Below are 15,076 nucleotides of genomic sequence, written 5' to 3'. Positions count from 1 at the left end.
CCCCAAAATTTAAACAGAGTTTTATTTATATTCATATAGAATTCTATAATTTTATAGTTTTTATTTAATGAGAATTGCCCGGGCTCTTAAAAGTTTCTAGCTTCGCCACCGGCGAACAGGACACACAGTACTGTACTGTACTCCGATTTCACCACTCTACTAGTAGTTGCCAGTGTTGGCCTATTAACTAATTGATTAACTAATAATCACCGCGTTTGGCTGGTGGCTGCCTGCGCTGCGAGTCTTGTAGCTCAAGCATGCAAGCGAGCGGCAGGCGTAGGAGTCCCAATGCGGCCGGGGGCCGGGGCGGTGAAAGGCGGAGCCGGATTTCAGTGACTTTGCTCTGTAACGTCACGTTGTAACTTTCTGTTGATCTGGTGCCTCCACTCCATTCAAAATCCAACGCACAAAGTGATTTTAAACATAAACAATTACCAAAGTTGGCCATTTCAGCCTGGGCAACTGCCGCTGGGCGCTCGCGCGTTCTGGCGGCGGCAGAGCACGACGCGGCGGATGTGGACGCGGATAGCATGGCCGACGTTGTTGGCGCTTTGGTGATGTTCCCAACCCATGCGTTCGCCGGCGCCTGGATCCTAGTGGGCTGACTTTCTCACGCAAGCGCACATCTCCTCGCCGTGTGTGTCGTGGCGCGAGAGGGCTGCACGACGAGCGTGCGTGGCCGAGGCAGAGGCACGGTGGCTGTTACCCGCTCGTACACGCGTGGGCCGCCGTCTACCCGCCCGCTCTCGCGTGGTCACTGGCAATGTCCTTGCTCTCACCGGCGCTCTTCTCCCGACTTCCGAGCTCGCGGTCGCTGCTCCGTGGTGCTCGCGCTCGCCGTTGGCGCTGTCCTCCGCGTGCGGTGCCTAGCGCCAGCTCGGAGAGTCATACTGCAGGCGGGTTTGCGAGCGTTGCAAGTAGCATACGCTCAGAGTCCCACAATACAAGCACACATTGCAAATGGTCGTACGCATAATGGATTAAACCAATTACTCGATTTGTATAATAGACTCAAGGTGTATCAAGTGCACAAGCAACGCGAATGTCTGTGTCTCTAAGTTCGTCAGCGCAACCACTTCCCTCTCCTCCAGGGCCTTGCGGCGTGGGTCTTCTTCTCCAAGGGCGGCTCGGCCAAGCAGCACAGGAGGCGGCGCCGGAGGGCAGCATGGCGGCCCGGGAGGCCGGTGCGCTGGAAAGGCCCCGTCGGCGTCATAACCTTGGAGTGTTCTCGCGACCGGCGGCTCCAGCTTCTGCAGCTCTGCCTCTGCCTGCCTCGTTAAAAAAATATTGAGATTGTGCTTTGATTGGTCGCAAGCCACGAGAGCCCTATCCATAACTTCCTTGAGTAAAGTCACCGAATCCACGTCCGTGAAAGGCCGTTTATTCGGTTACCTTGGGCGGGTAAAAGTAAACAAACGCGCACGCATCTGCATGCTCGTCTCGTCTGCACTGTATGCACACCACCACCACCACCACCACCACCGGTACAGAAAAGCAGCAGCAGGCCTGGGGTAAATTACGGCGTCAGGCTGATTACGGAGGCTGTGCCATGCCATGCCGGGCTGCCGCACGTCCGTCTCTCCACATTTTGGCCTTGTTTAGTTCCAAAAAATTTTGCAAAACAGGTACCGTAGCATTTTCGTTGTATTTGACAAATATTGTCCAATTATGTACTAACTAGGCTCAAAAGATTCGTCTCGTCAATTTCGACCAAACTGTGCAATTAGTTTTTATTTTCGTCTATATTTAATACTCCATGCATGCGTCTAAAGATTCGATGCGACGGAGAATCTGAAACATTTTGTAAAATATTTTGGAAACTAAACAAGACCAAGACCTCGATAGATAAATTTGAGTGATAAGTTTAAGTTTGCAGATTCAATAGATAAGCTTGAGTGAACGCAAATGTCTCTGCCTGAAGCGTACTATAGAACACACTGAACAAACGAAATGTGCATGTTGATGAAGGTTGGGGAGGATCTGGTGTATGAATAGCAGCTGAATCTGTTCCTCTACCGGATGCAGCTGCAACCGTTTTCACCTGCCGCTTCTACTGTGACTGCAACAGAAGCCGCGGTACGGTAACACCACGAGTGACGAGTCTGGAACACCTCCCCCCAACAAGGAAACTGGTAAAACCTGCTGAGAGAAGAGATGGGGCTCCAAAAAATCCTGACGAAATTCCAATCCTGTCTCTGGAGTCTGGAACAAACTGGTTAACAAAACAGAGCAGAGCAACTCTCAAGATAGAAACAACTCTGCACCGAACCGAACCAAGCATTCTTGATTTTACTCCTACAGGACATTAGTCTTCGTTCAAGCTGAACAACCTTGCTGAATGAATGAACACAAGCATTCTTCAGGTAAAAAAGGTCTCAGTTTTTCAGGTAATCGAGAAACGATTGCGTACTACGTCAGTTTCAGTTTCTCTGGTTTCTTCCTCAACTCATCAGACGAACTTTAAAAAAAGTTTCGAAATTTTCAGGTAACCGAAAACCGATGGCGTATTACTACGTCAGTTTCAGTTTCTCTGGTTTCTGAGAAAACAGAGAAGAAAGATTAGCTCACATGAACAAGCATTTTAACAGTACTCACTAATCTCTGTGGGATAAACAAGCTTGACCCCCAAAATCCATACAATAGGCTATATTATACGAGCAGACAGATTCAACCACAAAAGAACCATCATCTCCTAATAATCTACTAGTACTTCTACTACATTCTTTGCAGATTTTGCACTTGTTCACAGTGGATTGATTAGCCACTGAACACTACCACCACCACACTGACAGAGCACCCTCAGCCGGCCAGCAATGCCGCCGCCTACGGACGCTTGCGCCGGTGCCGGTCGCGAGTCACGACCTGGAGGAGACGGCGGCGGCGGCGTTGAGTCCCCTGGCGAGGCCGTGCACAGCGCCGTAGCTGCTGCGGTTGCCGAGCCCGATGCAGCCGAAGAGTAGCAGGCCCTGACGGTACGGCAGCGACGTCCGGCGACGCATCTCCTCGGCCTCGGCGCGCCGCGCCTCGTACAGCCGCTCGTGCGCCGACCTCCTCCTGCCGCCGCCGCCGCCGCGGTGCCCCGGCGTCCCACCCCTAGTCCCCTTCGCCGCCGCGGGTGACGGAGACGGACGAGTGCTCGTCTTGGACTGCGCGGTTGGCGAAGCTGGAGCAGCAGCGTGGTGGGAATGCTGGGCGTGGTGTGTGGTCTTGCCGCCGTCCGACTTGCTCCGGTGGAGCAGGTCCTTGAGGAACCCACCCCATCGGCGGGATCCGCGGGAGGACGAGGAGGACGCGGACGAGGCGGAGGAGGCGGTGGACGAGGACGACGACGAGCGCGACGCCGCAGGGGTCGCAGTCTGCCGCGCCTCATCTGCAGACTCGTGCTCCGGGACGGGCACCGTCGGTGCTGCAGGCACGTGGGACGCGGTCCGCCAGTGCGTGCGGAACGGAGACATGGAGCGCGCCTTCCGGCGCACGGAGCGGGTCCGGACGCGGCCACGCTCGTCCGCCTCCACCTCCACCTCCTCCCGCACCGCGTCCGTGTCCGCGGCGGCGTCGTGGGGGAAGTCGAGAAGCACGGCGGGGTCCGGGTGGGGCTGGAGCAGCGCGGCGGCGAGGCGGACGGGGCGGATCTGGCCGTTGTGGAAGAGCTCGTCGGCGGAGGACATGGCCGCAGCAGAGGGCGACGGGAACCGCGAGGAGAAGTCGAAGTCGAAGTCGAGGACGCCGGGAACGGCGGCGTCCTTCCCCCCGCCGCCGCGGGTGGGGCTGGTCGGCGCGCTGAAGAAGAAGTGGGACGGGTAAGGGTCCCGGTCCCGGTCGCGGGTCGGGCTGGACGGCGCGCTGACGAAGGGCGTGGAGCAGGCGCTGTCGTCGCAGGCGACCGCCGGCTCGTCCGCCGCGCCGCTGGCTGTCGCGGCCATCATATCGCCGGGGTGGTGGTGGTGGAGGTGGGTTGGTGCCAGTGCCTTGGTGGTGGCGCCGGTGGGATGGGTGGGAAGGGAGGTGGGAAGTGGGAAATGGGGGGGTGGTGGGAGAACGGGAAGCGTGGGAGAGCGTGGAGGTGGGAGTTTTTAACTCGCGGGGCCGTTTCACAGATCAGCCCCCCGCGGTTTAGCTGAATAGCGGTTGTGTCTGTGTCCTTGAGTTCCCCAGGGGCCGTAGTGTAATATCGGGACTCGACGTGTGTCCTCGTGGGAGGATATTATTCTTCCCTGTGCTGTGCCTGCCGGATATCCAGATCTGACCCTGACGAACCGCGTAACCGCAGGGCGGTCCCTGGCCTCTCGCCTGCCCGCCAGCCGGTAGGACCCTGACGAACTGGTCCGTGCCGGTCCCGTTCGTTTCGGCTTCAGATCGAGGGGGAGTGTCGCTGTTGGAGGAGCTCTGGAAGGAATGGGATAGCGCCGCCGCCGCGTGCCGCGTGCCGGGGCAGGTCCAGCACACTCGTGTGCGGCGACGGCGAGAGCCTTGGAAGACGGTGGTGGCTGCTGTGCTGTAGTAGGCGGGGCGGGTAGTAGTAGGTACCGGCCGGCCCACGTGGGCTGCGCATGCGGGTCCGTCATCATCCGCCGTCCAGCGATGAGGATTGCGAGGTCCGAGGCGGTGCAGCGCCGGCGACGGCAGGCAGGCAGCCAGCCAGCCATCCGTGACTCCACAGTGCCCCGGGGTGACAGAACGGACGGGGGGCAGCGCTGCCGCTGCGTGGGCGGGACCACCCCACCACCAGGGGTCCGTTCCGTCCGTGGTGGAGGTGGCCGGGGGCGAGTGAGCGAGCGACGGAGGGACGGACAGCTGGCCGTGCGGAGGTGGTGGGGATCCGAACCGAACCGTACGTGCAGGTGACGCGGCGCACAGTTGAGCTACCCGTCGCTGCTACGTACAGTAGGCTTCGCTTTTCCTGTGTCCCGGGACGTGGATCGGCGTCGGCACCGCCACCCGTACCGCCGCCGTGCCAACACAACACGAGTTGCCGCCCATCATCACCGGCACCGCCCATCATTACGACGGTGGAGGACAATGGCGAGACTCGGGCCCTTGCCTTGCCTAGTTGCCTCTCCTCTCCTCCTCCGTGCTGGTGCTGGTGCTGGTTGGTTGCGTTGCGTGCGTCTACGGACCACTGCTGCCGTTCCGTCACGTTACTCACGTCGCGCGTGCCGCGCCCCGGCCGTGCATGCCCTTACAAATGCTCCCCGCCCCGCGCGCTGTGGGCTCCTCCTCCGATCCATACCCCAATTCTGCACCTGCAACGTCAACTGATGATTTGTATTTGCACATGAAAAGGATCAAGGAAAAAAAAACAAATGACACGAGGAATAAATAACTCCTTGGTTTGTTGCGGAACCCTTTTTTAAAAAAAGAAAGGCCTTACGGAAACTTGTCATGTCAAATATATATATTAACAAGCAAAAAAAATTGCTATAAATTGCACCAAAAAAATTAACTTGGATTTAGAAAAAATAAAAGAATTTTGGTCATGAACCAATCTACTCAAAATTTGAGAAGATTTTCGCTCCAAAACTCGTGGATAGCTAAATCTCGTAGCCTATAACAAATCGCATGGTATAGGTATGCAAGTACGAATTTAAATAAAAAAACAAAATTGAAAAATAAGGGAGAATCCATTCGCAAGCACTGGAGAGTGGAGACTTCCGTTCCACACGGGCCCAGAGCCCATCCCTAAGGTCCCTTTAGGCCCAGCCTTCTTCTTTCTACTGGGCTTTCTCCACGCCGACCCACCATCCAGCCAGCCAGCCATTCCAGTTTCCGCCGCGCGCCATTGATCCCGCCAAGGAGGAAGGGAAGAGAGATTCGCATCCACGGCCGCCGTCCCGTCCCCGCCATTTTTTCCTCTCCGGCGCGGCGGCGATGGACCAGCGCGCGCGGAGGGCGCGGGAGAGGGAGCAGCGCCGCCTGCTCGACCTCGCCGTCGAGTCCGGCTTCGACCGCGACCTCGCCGCCAGCTGCCTCGCCCGCCTCCTCGAGGTCTACGGTACGTACCTACTGCGCCACCTCCGCCGCCGCGGCTTCCTCTCCTCTCTCTCAGGTCGGCTGGTCCGGCCCGCTGGGATGGACGCGCCCGTTCTTCTTCCGATTTTGGCCTTGTGTGCCCGTTGGTGGACTGGGCGGGGGGGCACTGGGTGGGCAGTCTCTAACTGAAAAAGGGTGGGGAATTAGCTACTGCTTTGGATGTTCAGATCCCAAGTTTTTACCTGTTATGCACTTTCTCATGGACAGGTGGTATGCATTGTTACCAGGTTTGGATAGTGTGCTTTGTGGTTCAGATGCTCATGCTCACGCCTTATTGGTGTGGTGGTATGTATTAGCTGTGAGAGCAAGGGTAGGGTACCCATGGAAAATCCTCTACGTATCCCTTCTTGTTGGAAAACGTGTGTCACTCCTGGGGCTCATTGTGCCATCTTGTCTCTTGAATGTGTGGTGGCTACCAGAGTATGGAATCCTGTGTCTCAGTTTCTAGTGGCTTCAGAGTTGTTACAAATTGTCAACATTGCTAGTAAAGGGTTGAGTCTGAAATAAAAGAGTATGATGTGTTGAATATTTTGCTGCTGGAACTTTTTGGGGGGAGACCAAGGCTACCTATCTGCACTCTTTGGTTTTTGAGGTGCCAAGACTCTAACATTCCTTTGTTATTGGAAAACCTGTGTCCCTCCAGTGACTTATGCTTGTGAGGCTGATTTCTTAGGGCACTCACAATACAAGACTCTATCACAGAGTCCAAGACAATTAATTACATATTATTTATGGTATTTTGCTGATGTGACACCATATTTATTGAAGAAAGAGGTAGAAAAACTAAGACTCCAAGTCCACATTGTTCGAGGTAATAAATAACTTTAGACTCCATGATAGAGTCTGCATTGTGAGTGGCCTTATAACAAAATAATGACTGCTGATAGTTTGGTGAAAAGAGGAGCGTCGTTCTAAAAAAAGCAGACAACCTTGGGACTTCGACCAATGCACATGCTGCTGGTCTGCTGGAAAAATAAATACACTTTTTCCAATTTTCCTGCTATTAAACATGTGATTTTGCTTAAATCCTTTTGCCTGTTTTGGCAAGAGTGGTTTAGGGGTATTCAGAAATGTGGATGCATGTTTACATTGTCTTTTTTTTAAGCAAATGTTACATTGTCAAATCCGTGCACCTGCTCCTAGGAGGTAATAGCTCATCCTAACCATTTAAATTCAAACATCAAAATAAATGGATGGTCTAAATTGAGTTTGGAGTACCGTAGAAATTGACATATCTGTTGGACCTGGACTGGGCAATCTCCACAACTTGGGATTCTGGGACCTGGTGCTCTATTGATAATGATGAAGGGGAAAGTTTGGCTATTGTTTGGGATTATGTTTCTCAGTTTCTATTGTTGCAAATTGTGAAGATATTGCTAGTAAATGGCTCGGTGCATTAAAGTACTGTATGATGTTTTGCATATTATTGCTGCTGGGACTGTTTTGGGGGTATTTGTCTAACTAGAGAATGGCATTATCTTCACAACGTGGCCTGTCACCCTAAAGGAAAAAGGAGCAAATGGAGGGCTTCGACCAATACACATGCTGCTCTGCTGGGAAAATAAAAAAACACCTTGTACTGCTAGTAATTTAGTGAACATATAATTCTGCTTAATATTTTTATGTTGTTTGCTTGTGCTGGCAAGAGTGCAAGGTTGAGTTTCACACAAAAAGGGCCATACTGTAGGTATTCAGAAATGTGGATGCATGCTTACGTTGTCTTCCTTTCTTAAAGCGAACATTTACATTGTCATATCTGCTAACCTGCTCTTGGTGTAGGTCACCCAGGTTTTTCTTTTACTACTGTTTATTGGGATTGCCATTGCCTGATCACTTGATATATGGTTCCTTATTCTGGTACAGGGGAGGATGGCCTGGCTTTGGTTACTGTCGAGAACTGTGGCAATGATTTCCTTGCGTCGCTGGCTGATGCCACACAACCTACCGATGACTGGGACGATCTCAAAGGGATTGAGACCGAAGCATGTGGCAACCTGAATGATATGATGATGAAGAATGTGACTGACTGTACTGGAGGAGTTGCTATGGACAACAGTCATACGTCCAGAGAGCCAAATTTGTCCTCTGATGCTCTGGATCATTCTGAAGATTTCGATTTTGCCTCTGATGATTCAGATTTTGAAATGGGTGATGGAATGGACAACCTTCATGACAACTCTTTCAATATGCAAAGGCAGACACAATCTAGAAACTCTGGAATGCAGAGCCGAAGCTCAGCAAAATCCACAGTAAGCCACTTACTCTGATCTTCCACTAATAGACAATTCCATTGTCGTTATTCTAGTTTGTGTAAGGTGATGTTATAACATAATGTTTGCATACAGACAACATATGAAACATGCTATTCTGTTCTTTCTGTGCTTTCAAACAAGTGTAGCTTGCTTTTGTCTTTCTTCTGTTACTTTTTAGTTAATATTTTATCTTCCACAATTTTTAATTTTGAAGGTGACTAGGGCTACCAACAGATATGAGTCAATGACTCCCACTTCAAATAGAGAGATGCCTCCAGCTGCATTTCATCAAAGGAGAGAAGTTCTGAGCTATGAACAACTTTGTGGCCTTGATGATGTCAATTTTGCCAATGTTGTCATCTTTGGCAACAAAAGCTTTAGGCCCCTGCAGTATGAAGCTTGCAGGGCTGCAATGAATAATCAAGACTGTTTCATACTTATGCCAACTGGTGGTGGGAAGAGTTTGTGTTACCAGGTCTGTAAATTCTGTATTCTTGTTCAACATTGTTCTTTTTATTGCTTGGTATCATGATCTGGAACAGTTCATCAACATTTATATTCTTGCAGCTCCCTGCAACATTGCACCCAGGTGTCACTGTTGTTGTAAGCCCACTACTGTCGCTGATCCAGGATCAGATTGTGGCATTAACTTACAAGTTTGCGATACCAGCAGCATTTTTAAATTCCCAGCAAACTCCTGCTCAGGCATCTGCAGTAATCCAAGAGCTAAGGTATGTAATATTGTTTGGTGTCTGTAACCTTTGTGATCAGATTAAATAATGAACCTTACGTTATATGCATATGACATATTTCCATTTGATTGATCATCCCATTGCAGATATGGCACACCATCCTTCAAACTTCTGTATGTTACTCCTGAAAGAATTGCTGCGAACTATTCATTTATGGAGATGTTAAGAGGCTTAGATCAGAGGGTATTAGTCTTGAATTTCATTGCTTAAATTTTCAATGCTCTTTATTTCAAGTTTAACTCACAAGCTGCATTCTAAAATTGAACCTTTAATTAGGGACTGTTAGCAAGATTTGTGATTGATGAAGCACATTGTGTAAGGTAACACATTTTGATCCTAAATCTGTGATGATTGTTTCAGAAGCAACTATTTCCTGAATGCTGCCACTACCTGATTTTCATTTCTAAAAAAACAGTCAGTGGGGGCACGATTTCCGTCCAGATTATCGTGGTCTAGGGTGCCTCAAGCAGAACTTTCCTAGGGTCCCAATTATGGCTTTAACTGCAACAGCAACTGAATCTGTCCGTAAGGTAATTAAGAGCTTTCCCACACTACAGCTTCGAGCACAATTACACAAACCGCTTACTGTTAACTGGATGGAATCTGCAGGACGTCCTTAGTGCCTTGAGGATCCCTAATGCTGTGATACTGAAGAGGAGCTTTGATAGACTGAATCTCAATTATGAGGTGATTGGCAAGACGAAAACTCCCCAGAAGCAGCTGGGTGATCTCCTGAAAGAGCGCTTCATGAACAAATCTGGTATCGTGTACTGCCTCTCGAAGAACGAATGTGCAGACACTGCCAAGTTTTTGAGGGAGAAATACAAGATCAAATGTGCACACTACCATGCTGGCTTGGCAGCTCGTCAGCGAACCAGCGTCCAAGAGAAATGGCACAGCGGGGAGGTTAAAGTCATCTGCGCCACCATAGCCTTCGGCATGGGGATCGACAAACCTGATGTGGTAAGTGGTTTCAGCTTTTGTTAGCATACTTCTGTCTACAGTTTGTCAATCTCTGCAAGTTTTCCTTTGCTAATATCTTCACTGTGCAGCGTTTTGTTATCCACAACACAATGTCAAAATCAATAGAAAGCTACTATCAGGAGTCCGGGAGGGCAGGGAGAGATGACCTCCCAGCACATTGTATTGTCTTATACCAGAAGAAAGACTTCAGCCGTATCGTGTGCATGTTGAGGAACGCTGACAACTTCAAGAGTGAGAGCTTCAAGGTTGCGATGGAGCAAGCTAAGAAGATGCAAACATACTGCGAGCTGAAGGTAATTCTACGATTCACTGTGTCATTGAAATGCTGCATGAAACCGAATAATATCGGAGTGATCATTTTCCTTTTTCCCTGAAGACCGAGTGTCGGAGACAGGCACTTCTAGAGCACTTCGGCGAACAGTACAACAGGCAAAGGTGCAGAGACGGCCCTAGCCCCTGCGACAACTGCCTGAAGACATAGTTTAGGGTAAATTATGGCGATAAATCCCATAATGTTTGTTGACACTCTGAACTTGTGGGGTGTGTATTCCACAGTACCTGTACGAACTTGTGATATAATGTCAAACATTTGTCTGTGTATATATATAGCATCCAGAGCACAAACAACTGGCCGCAGCTAAGTGTAATGATGCCTTTGTTTTACTGGGCACTCACAATGCAAGACTCTATCACAGAGTCCAAGACAATTAACTACATATTATTTATGATATTTTGCTGATGTTCTTGAGGTGGATGCTTTACTGGGCACTCACAATGCAAGACTCTATCACAGAGTCCAAGACAATTAACTACATATTATTTATGATATTTTGCTGATGTGGCAGCATATTTATTGAAGAAAGAGATAGAAAAAATAAGACTCCAAGTCCATATTGTTCGAGGTAATAAATAACTTTAGACTTTATGATAGAGTCTGCATTGTGAGTGCCCTAACCACACTATAAGAAGATATCAAGAGATTGCCTGCGGCACCTTTTGAGTTCTTGAACGTCAAATCTTTTTACGACAGAATGTACACCTGGAAATCTGGCACCTAATTTTGCCACGTCTTCAATACCTCAATCGGCCACGTCGACACTCTTTCTAGTCTAGAATCCAAAACTAGCTATTTGGGCCATGGATCCAAGCTGGACTATGTGCCTGGGAAAGCGTTTCCGATTCCTTGTCTATCAGCCGTTGGACCCGTTCACGCATCGTAATTCGTAACCGAGACAGAGAGGCCCCCCACCACCCTCGTAAAACCCTGCATCCGCCCTCCCCATGGAATCCCCATACCCTAGCATAACCCGAGGAATCCGCCGATCGCCATGGCGCCGTTCCCGCGCTGGGCTGACCTGCTGCCAGATCTCCTCTGCCGCATCGGAGACCGCCTGGACCTCAAGTGGTACGCGAGCGCGCGGGGCGCCTGCACGGCGTGGCGCTGCGCGCTCGCGCCGCCGTCGCCGACGCTCCTCGTGGTCGCCGCCGACGACAACTCCCGCTGGTGCCCCTACGCCGCTTCCCTCCCGACGCGGAGGTCCTTCGAGCTCACCGCCGTCGTCTCGGGAAGCCGCTGCGTTGGCTCCAGCAGCAACGGCTGGCTCGCGCTCTCCGTCGCCCTCTCCAGCTACGAGACCGTTCTGGTGCTCCTCAACCCCGTCGCCGCCGTGGAGATCCTCCTCCCGCCGCTGATCTACGACAGCCGCTGGGTTTCCAAGGTCGTCTTCACCCCGAACCCCACCAAGGACGACTTCGCCGCCGCGACGATATGCGAAAATAACAGTATCGCGTACGTCACCGCCGGTGCCAGGAGGTGGGCCGTCGTGGACCTCGACTGCCTCACCAGCGGGGACCATCTCGTCGACGTCGTCTACACCGACAAAGGTAGTAAGGTCTACTGCCTCACCAAGTGCGGCGACGTGTATGTGCTCCGTCTCCCTGAGCGCCGGCACCGCCGGAAGCCTGCCAACGTCGTCGATGAAGAAGCAGGCGGGCCCTCATCGGAGCCAGCAGAGTTCTCTGTTCTCCGGCCATCCTACTATAAGGAACTTCTTGCACCTTCACCTGATCAATCGCAAGGACCACACCTGAATCCGCCAGCCATTGTTGAGCCCTTGTTGTCTGAGGCCAACCTCCCATTCAACCCTGCAACTGTCTTTCCACCATCCTATGACATTGTGTCATCCTTCACTAGTGCCAAGAATTTGGTGTTGTGTGAGGGAAATCTGTACCAAGTTTGGAGGAACCAGAGCTGCACTGTTACTCTGCAGCTGCCTGCAGCTGCAGGAGGTCATCAGCGTCGCCGCCGCGTCGCGGAGAATGAGATATTGGTGCTTAGGTACTATCCTCGACGGCAGCAGCCTTGCTGGGATGTGGTGAAGGATCTGGGAGGTCACTCGTTTTTTGTGGGGAGGAACAATGCAGTGTCAGTGTATGCAAAGGGAAAGGGTGTGCCAGGACTGAGGGGCAACTGTGTTTACTGGATTGGTGGGCGTGGTAAGGATGAAGGCATGGTTTTTGACATGAAATCTGGGATGTCCACGCCGTGCGGGGCTCCTCCGGTTGGCTTTTTACATGGGCATCCACATAGCACAATCTGCTGGTACTTCTTGAGCGATATGTAATGACTAATGGGCATCAACAACAACTGCAACAATAGCGTCAGCTCATATGGAGATGTGCCAGTTGTAGGTTGGTGTATTGCACGCTGATAATTGGACTATGTTGATAATTGGACTATATTGAGTTAGAAGCAATCACTAAACCAATTATTTTATACAATGGTATAAAAGTTAGTCATAAGAATTTTTTTTTATCAATAAGATCAAAGGGATAAAATTTGATGTGCTTTGTGTCATAAAAATGGTAGTAGGCAGTTAGCTGTGACTAAAACACTCTATTTTTTTTTCTTTTTAACCATGCTTATGTCCTGTTCGTATTCTTACCATCGTCATGACAGGTCAAACAAGGATAATGATGAATGAAGGGCACTGATTGTGTCCGCGCCTAGCATATGACCTGGTACTAGTACATTTTTGTTATTTCCTTTGATCCTATTGCTTAAGGAGCTTATGGTATGAGTTTTGTTTTAATCAAATACACGTATTGTATATATTTGATAGGTAATATTTCATCTTTGGTACTTGTCTCAGGATTTCATTTGTATTCTTGTATATTCATTGATCACTTGCCACGTCGGTATATCACTCTACACTTGCTTTGCATTTACCTTCATATTTATCTTGTGTAAAGCTTGTGATAGTCTTGTTAGTTGATTCCTTATGTTAGAGAATAGCTCTGTTTGTCTGTAGCACGGTAAAATATGCCAATCCTGAGTCAAGGATATATCAGTGCTGATTTCAGAAGTATTATTATTATTTATATGTATATATGTGTAGACAGTAGACGGTGAACTGTAGAAGTAGCAGTAGGTGATACTTGATTCAAATGCGGAACCAGAAGATGTAGTACAAGATAATGATAATGCTGGAAATGCCATCTAATACCGTGGGTCTGAGCAATGAGTTGATGTAAAAAGGTTCTGTATCATGTTTTTATACAGAAATAACAAATTTCATGTGCATAAATTTTTTCTCTGCATATGCACAAATAATGTTTTTTTAATAATAAATTATAGATTGATGTCTGTTTTTTGAATTCATGCTTGAGTTTTAGTATCACACTAGCCGACGACGACCGTGAGGCAAGAATATTCATCGAGTGTTTAGTTTCCCATGGAATATAAAATGCAAAGATAGAACATTAATAATAGCTTTAAGTGGTTCTGATAAATTTATACGAATACAAAATGCCAAGGAAAGAATCAACTGGATGTACTTTCAAGAATCTGTACAGTACGGATGAACACCAAAGGCTACCATCAGCAGCGGAGAGGGAGAGGCTTCCGGGAATCCGTGATGCCACTGCTGGCAGCGTCCATGAAGCAGGGGCGGCAACAGCAGAGGCCGGGTGAGCAGAGGTGCAGGAAAAACACATTATGTTGAACTACTGCACCATCATACTCAAACATTTAAAAGAAACAGGGGAGTAATTCATATAGACTCAATCAACCAGCAGAGAATATTTACCCATGTTCGGTTTCGAACTCGAGAAACTAATGCATTCTAGTGGTCTTGCCTTGAAACTATTTAACATGCAAACTTTTACACATTCATCCTGTTGGAAGCAAGAACAACAGAACATGATAATAATAATATTGTTATTTTAGTAAACACAGTATCTGTAGACCCATAACAGCTTCATGATACTTTCCTAAAAGCATCAAACTTCCATAGTGACATCTTGTTACCACAATGAACTTAAAAAACAAAACTGAAACAAGGAACAGCAGCAAGCGCCAGTGCAGACAATTAGGAGTTCATGTGTTTTACAAAGTGAGCAAATCCAACCAGTATGTGCCGCATAGATATATACAATAAACGACTAAAATTAGTGAACTTGACGCTCAAGTGCACACTAACAGGACAGCAACTATGTTGTCAAAAAAAAAAAAACAGGACAGCAGCTATCCAGAGAGTTTCTCCAAAAAACAAAGGAGAGACCCTACGGAACATCATGGCCAGTAAATCAGATAGAGCAGGAGATGGATACAACCACCGAAACAAAATTACATGTCAGTAGTAGTAGTAGTATGTCGCAAGAACATGCTCAGTAAATTTAGTGTGTGAACACAGCGAGACGGTAGAAGGCGTTATAACCGAGGCAGGGCCTGACATGGGTGAAGCAAGTCGCCGAACAGCTCGCGTGCACGTGGACGAGGCTCAGGGCCTGCCAACCTCTGGCGCAGCAGCTGTTCGACGAATTGCTTCCCCACGGCAGGCCAGCTCCGGGAGCATGGGTCGCCGGTGGCGCTCGCTCGCTCGCTCTCTCTCGCGGCGGGACATGTCCACGGCGCCGCCAGATGCTGGTGGGATCTGGATCTGGATCGGCGGTGCGTGTCATCGACAGAAAAAGAAAAGCTAACTACGTAGCTGACGACGGCGGCGGGTGAGAGGATTGGAATGCTTGTTTGGTTTAGGTTAGGGTTTAGGAGTTGCG

At 49.6% G+C, this 15,076-nt stretch overlaps 3 protein-coding genes across 5 annotated transcripts; 2 read left to right on the top strand and 1 right to left on the bottom strand.

The window, feature by feature from the left end:
* LOC8082085 lies at positions 2,560–4,093 on the bottom strand. The gene has a single exon (XM_002449926.2). The coding sequence runs from the start codon at positions 3,924–3,926 to the stop codon at positions 2,856–2,858; it is 1,071 nt and encodes a 356-aa protein (XP_002449971.1). The 5' UTR covers positions 3,927–4,093; the 3' UTR covers positions 2,560–2,855.
* On the top strand, positions 5,417–10,746 carry LOC8082084 (ATP-dependent DNA helicase Q-like 1). Its single transcript, XM_002451195.2, has 10 exons — positions 5,417–5,992; positions 7,894–8,279; positions 8,497–8,757; positions 8,850–9,013; positions 9,121–9,217; positions 9,311–9,354; positions 9,450–9,564; positions 9,644–9,997; positions 10,087–10,311; positions 10,395–10,746. Exons 1-10 carry the CDS (start codon positions 5,869–5,871, stop codon positions 10,497–10,499), a joined length of 1,875 nt encoding a protein of 624 aa, XP_002451240.1. The 5' UTR covers positions 5,417–5,868; the 3' UTR covers positions 10,500–10,746.
* LOC8070215 lies at positions 11,347–13,260 on the top strand. 3 transcript variants are annotated; one of them, XM_021460889.1, is made up of 3 exons: positions 11,347–12,709; positions 12,978–13,039; positions 13,171–13,260. In XM_021460889.1, the coding sequence occupies exon 1, from the start codon at positions 11,347–11,349 to the stop codon at positions 12,640–12,642; it is 1,296 nt and encodes a 431-aa protein (XP_021316564.1). In that variant the 3' UTR covers positions 12,643–12,709; positions 12,978–13,039; positions 13,171–13,260. The 3 variants fall into 3 exon arrangements, with proteins under 3 accessions (XP_021316564.1, XP_021316565.1, XP_002451239.1); XM_021460890.1 differs by having other exon boundaries at positions 13,141–13,230; XM_002451194.2 differs by lacking the exon at positions 13,171–13,260 and having other exon boundaries at positions 12,978–13,070.

The sequence above is a fragment of the Sorghum bicolor genome, chromosome 5 (assembly GCF_000003195.3).
Source record: "Sorghum bicolor cultivar BTx623 chromosome 5, Sorghum_bicolor_NCBIv3, whole genome shotgun sequence".
In the NCBI taxonomy this organism is placed as follows: domain Eukaryota; kingdom Viridiplantae; phylum Streptophyta; class Magnoliopsida; order Poales; family Poaceae; genus Sorghum; species Sorghum bicolor.
This window is presented reverse-complemented; position numbering and strand designations above follow the sequence as displayed.

Excerpts from the sequence above, each read along its gene's own strand:
- LOC8082085 (XM_002449926.2), bottom strand. The coding sequence starts at position 3,926 with ATGATGGCCGCGACAGCCAGCGGCGCGGCGGACGAGCCGGCGGTCGCC.
- LOC8082084 (XM_002451195.2), top strand. The coding sequence starts at position 5,869 with ATGGACCAGCGCGCGCGGAGGGCGCGGGAGAGGGAGCAGCGCCGCCTG. Across the intron at positions 8,280-8,496 it reads GAAGCTCAGCAAAATCCACA|GTGACTAGGGCTACCAACAG; the intron begins GTAAGCCACTTA and ends TTAATTTTGAAG. Across the intron at positions 9,014-9,120 it reads GCAGTAATCCAAGAGCTAAG|ATATGGCACACCATCCTTCA; the intron begins GTATGTAATATT and ends ATCCCATTGCAG.
- LOC8070215 (XM_021460889.1), top strand. The coding sequence starts at position 11,347 with ATGGCGCCGTTCCCGCGCTGGGCTGACCTGCTGCCAGATCTCCTCTGC.